The 8,624-nt window shown below is 27.5% G+C and overlaps 1 protein-coding gene across 1 annotated transcript in view; it reads left to right on the top strand.

The window, feature by feature from the left end:
* LOC111690172 (RYamide receptor) overlaps positions 1-8,624 on the top strand; it is an 87,872-nt gene extending 79,248 nt beyond the window's left edge. The window contains 4 exon segments of the mRNA XM_046948133.1: positions 3,243-3,311; positions 3,580-3,884; positions 5,914-6,005; positions 6,204-8,624. Of these exon segments, the coding sequence (XP_046804089.1) occupies positions 3,243-3,311; positions 3,580-3,884; positions 5,914-6,005; positions 6,204-6,256 (519 nt within the window). The 3' untranslated portion in view covers positions 6,257-8,624.

The following is an 8,624-nucleotide window of genomic DNA, read 5'->3' as shown; positions in this document are numbered from 1 at the left end:
ATCCAATTTGCGAGAAAATAGTAGCATTTAATAATAATATTTTGATCAATTTTCAATTTATGTATTATGCAAATTCTTGAAAGATGCACCACCTTACTACTTATTGTATTTTTTAACATACATGATTTGATGTTAAAAAGTTTTCTATTGAATTTTAAAACACAAAAGCCAATATGGTAACTACTAAATACCACTCATATTAGTAAATACAAATACTTTTCTACTTGTTGAATAAATCTCCGACTAACAAATTGTCTGACTAACTTATAGTTTTAGTTGCTGTTTCACTGAAAACCACATCAAAGTTTTATCACCTTTTCTTTTAATACTATTGATTCAATAGTTTTAAAACTTAGTTGAAATTTTTTTACAAAATGTATGACATAAAACTAGAGCAATTGTTGAGATATAATACGATTAGTATTTTCCTTTTAGTACATTGTTTTTATATTAAACTTAATCTTTGTTGAATTAATCCTTCGTTACCAACACAATTGTATGTCTGTGGGTGGTCCAGCTACAAGAATTATGTAAAAAAATAATTATAGCATTTTTACGAAGTTCACGGTAAAATTGTTTTTGACAAAAAAATGTTTTAGTAAAGGGATTCATTGGCTACTTTGCCAAGGAACTACATAATTTTAAAATAAATTTAACAAAATAAAGTATCTTAATGTTTAAATGTCAAATTTTGTTATTATGTTATTATGAATTGATAAAGAAAACTTTTAAACAAAAATATGTTTTTGGCAATTTATTGCACATACTATATGGGTTTAAAAGAAATTGTTTAATTCTAAGGAAAATCCATACGTTTTTGTAATATTTTCTTTATTTTAACATTAATATCATTAGTCATATGTTTTAATAATAATTTGTTACATCTTTATGGCAATAAACAAAAGGAAAAATAATATTTTGTTCTATACATATTCCTATAAAAAATTTATTATATTAAAACTTAATCTTAACCCCTAAAAAAAAGAAAATATTTACCCCTTATTCATAAACAAATTTTTATTTTAAAAACAATTTATAAATCAAATTTCGTATGAAAATGTTTTTTATAGACATTTTAAAAGGTTTATGAAACAATATTTTCGAACGAAATTTGATTTATAAATCAATAACAAATTAAAATTTAGTTTATGAATAAGGCCTAAAATATTTACCTTATACAATAGGTTTGGTGTCCGAATGTTTTCCAAATATAACCGATAAAGTATTCGGGAATAATAAAAAAATTTAAAGTTTTTCAATATTTAAATATGTGATTAATATACAAAGTTTTTCTTACTCTTAAGTCTCGTTAACTCCACTTAAGGTTATCGTTTAACCGAAAGTTATTCTATCGATTAAAATACCTTTTGTATGAGAACTGTAAATTTAACCTTAAGATAGAAAATAACCAGACATTGTGATATTGGGGGTTAAGTGTTAAAAGTTGTAACGACAATGTTATATATTATCGATGTTGACATGCAAAAAATACTTTAGTTGCCAAGTCAACAAATATTATTATTTAAAAAAAGTAATCAAAAGTATTATTTATAAATAACCAAAATTATATATAAATTGGAATTATTCATAAAAAACGTAATTTGCTATAAATATAGCTCAAATGGCCTTGAAGTATTTCTTTTTTAAAATTACATAAACAAGTTATGAAAAAGAATTTGGACTGAGATGTGTATGTAAAATGTAAAGTTGCGTCTAAATTGGGAAACTTTGTTTCTTGGGGTTCTATATTAAAAAATCAGGATAGAAATTAACCACCGTTCAACTAATCATAACACAATTTTCCTTTCTGAGCAAACTTGTGTTATAGCTATTCTACGTACTACGATTTTTTAAATCAGCTCTTATGTCCTTATAAAAGGACTTCAAAATTTAAAGAAATTTACTTTAAAAAGTCTCACTTTCGACACAAAAATTTTTAAATACTTTTTTGTGAAACATTTTTTTTTTAAGATTTCCATTTCTTTTTTAACCTTAATGAATTGAAATTAATCATTTTATTTTGAAGCAAAGGTTTTTAGCTCCTTTTTATATTAATATTAATACTAGCCTTTTTATATAAATTTGGAATTTCATCTTTTAAATCGTATGTCCTTTAATCTATAAAGTCCTTTTACAGAAGAATAAGAGGTTATTATAAAAAAACTGAGTACATATAGTTAATACTAATGGTCCACAGTTTCCTGTACACATAAATTTTGTGAAAATGACTGTTGCACTGTGTAATAAATATTGCGCCCACAGGGCTTAACTCATATACCGAGACAGAAGGCAATTAAGGTGATATCAGGTGATAAAGTTAAACGTAAGATCGTATTGGATTGTTAGAAAGCGTTAACTGACATTTAGTCGAAAGACTAACTAACTAGCTAGCTAACTAACTGACTGACTCTTGCACTGTTTAATAAATATTACGCCCACAGGGCTAACAAATGTATCGAGTCAGAAGGCAATCAGATGATAAAGTTAAACATAAGACCATATTGGACACTTACAAAACCATAACTGACATAAGGTTTAGTCGAAAAGAATAACTAACAAACTAACTAAGACAAATTTATGTATTTTATTCTTTCATTATCATATGTCTCAAATGTTTGATCGCTGGGTTACTTTTACGTTAAATGTTCTACATGCACTTTACTACATATTTTCCAACAATAAATATCGTTAAAATTTATATATTAGAAACATTTTATTTTCAAAAGTAATTTGATTATAAAAATTTTTCAGATTAAATTTAGCAAATTGTTTACAATTTTTTATAATAAATTTGTTCTTATTAAAATAAAATATTGTATAATTAAAAAAAATAATTGAATAGGATGTGAAATAAACCATCATGAAATATGCTTTGAAAGGAAGTCTTTTAATACGGAGTAGGATCTAAACCATGCTTATAACCATAAATCTCTTTTTACTATTGACTTGTCGTTATTATTAAAAACTACAATGTTGCTAATATTGGTATTACTAGTTTCCGTTAATGCCATTTAGACGACATCAACAAATTACACTTAATCATAAAATTTATGTTTTACAAAAATAAATACAAAATTATTGACACATGTCACTTTCATTATACATACATATATAAATAAATAATTTTTATTATTATTATTTTTCTCTGTTAGTAATTAATTATACAATTGTTAATTCTTGGTAATAATTTGAAAATGAAATTAAAAGTCAATTTTTGTGTTTTATTTTTCGTATAATTTCAGATGATTAAAATGATGGTGACAGTAGTGATTGTTTTTACCATGTGTTGGCTGCCTTTTAACATATTGATTGTAAGTAATGAACACATGTCTGTTTATTGTCTTTGTACTATTATACATACATACACCACACATCCACAACAATAAGTGGTTATGTGTGATTATATTTTCATTAATTACAAATTGCCATTTATTTTTATAATATTTTTCATTTTTATATCTCTTGATTACGATTATTTAATTTCCATTGAAATTTGATTGAAATGAACTTACTTACACACAAACATTTTTTTGTATATGTTTATTTATTTATTTATTTATTTTCTTTATAAACGTCCAGTTGTTACTGAATGATGATGTCTTGTTGGCCTGGGGACCATTGCCATACTTCTGGTTTGCATTCCATTGGTTGGCCATGTCGCACAGCTGTTATAATCCCATCATTTACTGTTATATGAATGCTCGCTTCCGCGGTGGTTTCCTGCAGATTATTTATCGTGTACCAGGTTTACGTCGCTGTTGCTGTTTGCGTCGTTATTTACGCACACGTGGTGATCGTAGTTATGAAGCTACTGGTGAGATGACCTTCAAATTCAATCGTCATAATGGTGGAGGTCTTATAAGGAAACCTAAAATACGAATTAGGTGCCTCCATGTTTTCTTTGGCATTGTTTGTTTAAACTGAATTACTTGTTCGATATTATCAAAAAAAAAAAACATTTGTGTTTTATTTAGATAATTTTTTTTTAGTTTTTCTAACTTCTGAACTATTTTGTTTATTTAAAGTATTAATTTGTTTAATTAATTGTTTTTGTCTTCTTCTTCCTTAAAATTTAATCATTCTAGTGTTTTCTTGTGTTTTGCATGATGATCCCATACCAATAGTATTTAGTTGTGCCAACAAGTATTTGTATTTTTTATAAAAGCCCAAAGATATGCACTTATAAATGGTATTGTTTTTACACTTAACAAAATTGCATGTGAAAAATTCCAAATTAAATCATAAAACAAGCAAGAAATTATAGTCGGACATGGCCGACCATATAATACCCTACACCATTTAAGAGAATAGAATTTTGATTGATTATTCATAATAAGTCATTTAAGTAATTTATTGATGAAAACTTAATTTTCTAAAAAAAGGTATTATATCAGGACTGATGGAAAATATGGACCGATACCTATAAAATTTGATGAATGATTCTACGTTTACATAAAATGTAAATATTTGTCTTTAATTTGGATGCGACATTCGCTTTTTAAAGTGAAGTGTGTACATTTAACTTGTTTTTTGATGGAGTGTATGAGGACTAGTGCGTTAACCCTTTTACGCACAAAACTAAACCGCTGAACTTTTTATGGAAATGACTTTACCACACTTTATGGTAATTTTTGATGAAAAATTGGAAAAAGTATTTTCGAAGGATATTGCAGGTTTTTATCCTGAAGTTTTATTACAAAGTTTACAAACTCTATTTAGGTTTAGATGTATGAAGGCTGGGTGAAATAATGGACCTATGTTTGTTATTTTCAATGGGCTTTGTTTCTGAGACAATAAAACCGAGACTTGTAGTTTGATAACAAGATTTACATGGACAGATGGAAATAGCAAAATCGACTATGAAAATTATTATAAGTTGATATACTTTAAGGTGTGTGTAGGACTAATAATATTATTTGTAACAACATCAGCATAAAACCCAAGATACATTATCTAATAAATTGGTGTAGGGTATAAACATTACATCATTACAAATAATGATAATTACAGCAGAAAAATACTTGATTTTATGTTTTTCGATCTATATCGAATCTGGTAATCCCACATCTAGTTAAAAAATTTTTGCTCACACTTTATTATATAGCAACATTATTCCTTTCAATAAATTCTACCATATATTTTTTTTTTATTTTTTAACACTAACAATTTTAAATTCTACAGACAGCCAAGATAATTTGGATGGCACTTATTAGTATGTAGTTGAATTTGAATTGGTTTTTGTGAAATTTAAGTTTTTGATTTAAAATGGTTCATATTATTTTCTGAAAGCACAAATATTTAAAAATTATAAAACACATACAAAAGTAATGTAACAAAAATGGCCCACAACGACTTATAAATGCAATTGAATAATAAAGATACATTCAATATTAATCTTCCCAGCAAAAAAAAAAATATTGATGACTTGTTCTTACTTGCCAACATGACGTCTGTATTACTTAAAAGGTGTCTAGTAATGACTTACGAAATAATATTTTTAAGACAAAAGAAAATAGAATTTTGTTTGTGAAAACTACTAGGAGAATAGTCAACAAAACTATTTACTTAAATCCTTATTTGTAGACGATCATAGTAAGTACTTACCTAAGTCCCTATTTGTAAGCGATTGTTCAACAAAAATGAAATCGATGAAAGTTTTTTTTATTTAAAAATTTACTTTTTTATCTTTCAATTGCATTTAAAGTTAAATGAGGCCATTTTGATTTAATGTTAAATATCAAATATCTCTAATATATCGGGATTTTGATTGTCTTTGTCCAATTTTTTTATTGCTTAAAATTGAAAAAAAAACATACGCCAATTTGAAAACTCGTTTGTGTAGTTTAGGTTTTAATTTGAAATTTAAAATAATAATATTAATTATTTAAACTTATAATTTATATTCACAAAAAGGAACGGACGATGCATTCCACCTGCAACGTGTGAACACATGCACCACATACATCAGCACAAGACGAAAGATACGCACGAATTCTATGCACGCGGTGAGTATTTCCAAAATTATTTCTAAGATCTATCTATAATCAAAAATCTCAAATTTTCTTTTGAGCCAATTTCTTTCCAAAGTTTCTACTGGGTTATTTTAAAAAATCTCCTTAACTTATACTAATATAATAATTTTATATAATTTTCAATCTTTATTAAAATTATCATTTGTTTAAATTATCGTTATGTTTTTACAGAGTCAATCTTCATGTGCGGAAACAACGGTGTTGCGGTAGTGCCAGGTTCATAAACATCATAAATTCAATAATAATGCGGAGAAATTTATGTAAACAGCAAAACCAAACGGTAAATTGAATATGGACATGGTTGGCATGGAGAAGATTAATTATTGTCTAATTAGTAAAAATATGTGTTAATAGGCGGTATTATTTATTTAAAATAAACTGTTATTTTATACGAATATATAATTTTAATTTTTGAAATAAAACATGTCACTCATTTACTGTAAGACTGGCATAATCCCAAATTCGAGTTTCAAATTTCAAATTTGTTAATAATTTTCACAACTACTTTTTTTTGGATTATGCCACTTTTGTAGTAAATAAGCTTTATAAACAAATATACACACATGTGTGTATACAACATTAGGGAAGTCCCGTTTGTATAAAAAAAAGCAATTGTACTGATATTTTCTCCGAAAATTTAAATTTAGTTCATTCCTTGAAACTATCAGAAAAGGGTTACTTTGTGGTACACCACTTCCTTTACTCTGGGCAACGTCGATTTATAGCCTCCTAAAAACCCTAACCGAAAAGAGATTTAGAACTTGGCCCATGCCGTACATGCTCTGGAAGCGGCACTTACAGTAGGACGGCTCTTACCTTAATCACACATTGGAAGACTTTGCACATAAAGGAACGGATGTGCCTGATAGCATACCTTATTCGAAATATATACATATATAGGGAACTTTGAAATACTGATACACATAGAATTTCGTGGTTGGGTGTACAAATACATTGCTACAATGAAGGCTGTATACTGGGTTACAGAACGGGCTTGGGAATCTATTTATATTGAAGACCCGATCGCATACGTGTTTACCATTTCATTCATTATTTACCTTAGTAAAATTTGGTGTCAAATGACAAAGAGTTGTAAAATATTTTGTGTCATTTTTATTTTTTTTTCTGTCAGGATCAAAAGATGTCTGAATTATTATTATGCGTTTGTGCTGATGTTTGTAACACCCAAAAATATTGTTCCTATACCCATCTTAAAGTATACTAATCGCCGGGAATTATTTTTTTATTCGATTTAGCTATTTCCGTCTACCTAAAAGTCCAGGCAAAGCTTATGCGAATGCATTTTTAAAATATTTGCAAATTTGGCACATACTTTTCCTAAGGACGAAGCTTGACCTTGCCCCTGCAGAAAATGACTTGAATGTAAAGTTAATTTTTAAACACTAATAACACCATGATGTTCTACGTAAATAACTTTAGACTCTAATTCCTCTATCAAAATATATCAAAAAGGAAAGAATACCCCCTTTGCCCCATATCCTACACCTGTTACAAAAATAAAATGTGATTTAGTTTTCATAATCAAACATTTAATTTGAATAGTAACTTGCCTCAGATATACTTAATCCATTCATTGTTAAATACAATTGTGGAAATTTAAGTCAAATTTTAAAAGAGGCTTTTAAAGGAGCTAAGGTCAAATGAGGTCGTATAATTATAAAATTCATAAGGGTCATTAAGGATAGTTTAGAACTTGGTTCTAAAGCTTTTTGTCGAGATAGGAGTATATTAAACATAATTATAAACTTAAAAGCCTAATGCGGCGGGTTCAGTTGTATGTAGCCTAGGTGAAAGAACGGAATGCAGTTAGCCATTTTTTACAGGCTTGGTCTCCGGTGCAATAGAAGATCATGTACCAAATTTCATTTAATTTTTTTCCAAATTGCGACATGTAGTTTGATTAAAAGGTTTAAAAGTCATACTTGGCGGATTCAATTGTTTGGGGGCTAGGTGAAATAATGGACCGATGTTAAGCATTTTTAATAGGCTTCCTGGGACAAAAGAAGATCATGTATCAAATTTGGATTACAAAGTTTACATCCCACTAAAGTGGTGTAGGGTATAAAAATAATCATCATTTTTACCGACTCACTAGTGTAGGGTCAAAATTTTACTAAGGTCAAAATTTTTAATCTTTGGAAGGGAGTTTTTTCTTTTCCTTGTATTTAGTATTCAAAAACTCATCGATACATAGATATTCTTACATGAGATTTTTAAAACGGTTGTACCTGGGGACACTTGAAAATTTCGTGTGAAGTTTAGATTTGGACTACAAATTTTCAGTGAAGAAATATATATAGCTTTATTGGACAAATTTTTCTAGGGCCAATAAAGACATTGTATGAACAAAATGTTCAACTTTGACTTCATCGGTTCTTGACCGATAGAGCTGAAAGTTTGTGTATGTCCTACTATTTAATAATACTAAATTTGGTGCAAATTTCATACATAGATATAATGTTAACGGAATAGATAGAGTTTAAAATTCGTTTGCAAGTGTATATAAAAAACTTAAACTGAAAAATTAAAAAAGAAAATTAAATGAAATTTTTTGTACAGAAAAATATAAAA

The sequence above is a fragment of the Lucilia cuprina genome, chromosome 4 (genome assembly GCF_022045245.1).
Source record: "Lucilia cuprina isolate Lc7/37 chromosome 4, ASM2204524v1, whole genome shotgun sequence".
Taxonomy (NCBI): domain Eukaryota; kingdom Metazoa; phylum Arthropoda; class Insecta; order Diptera; family Calliphoridae; genus Lucilia; species Lucilia cuprina.
Note: the sequence above shows the minus strand (reverse complement) of the source record. Positions and strands in the feature narration are given on the sequence as shown.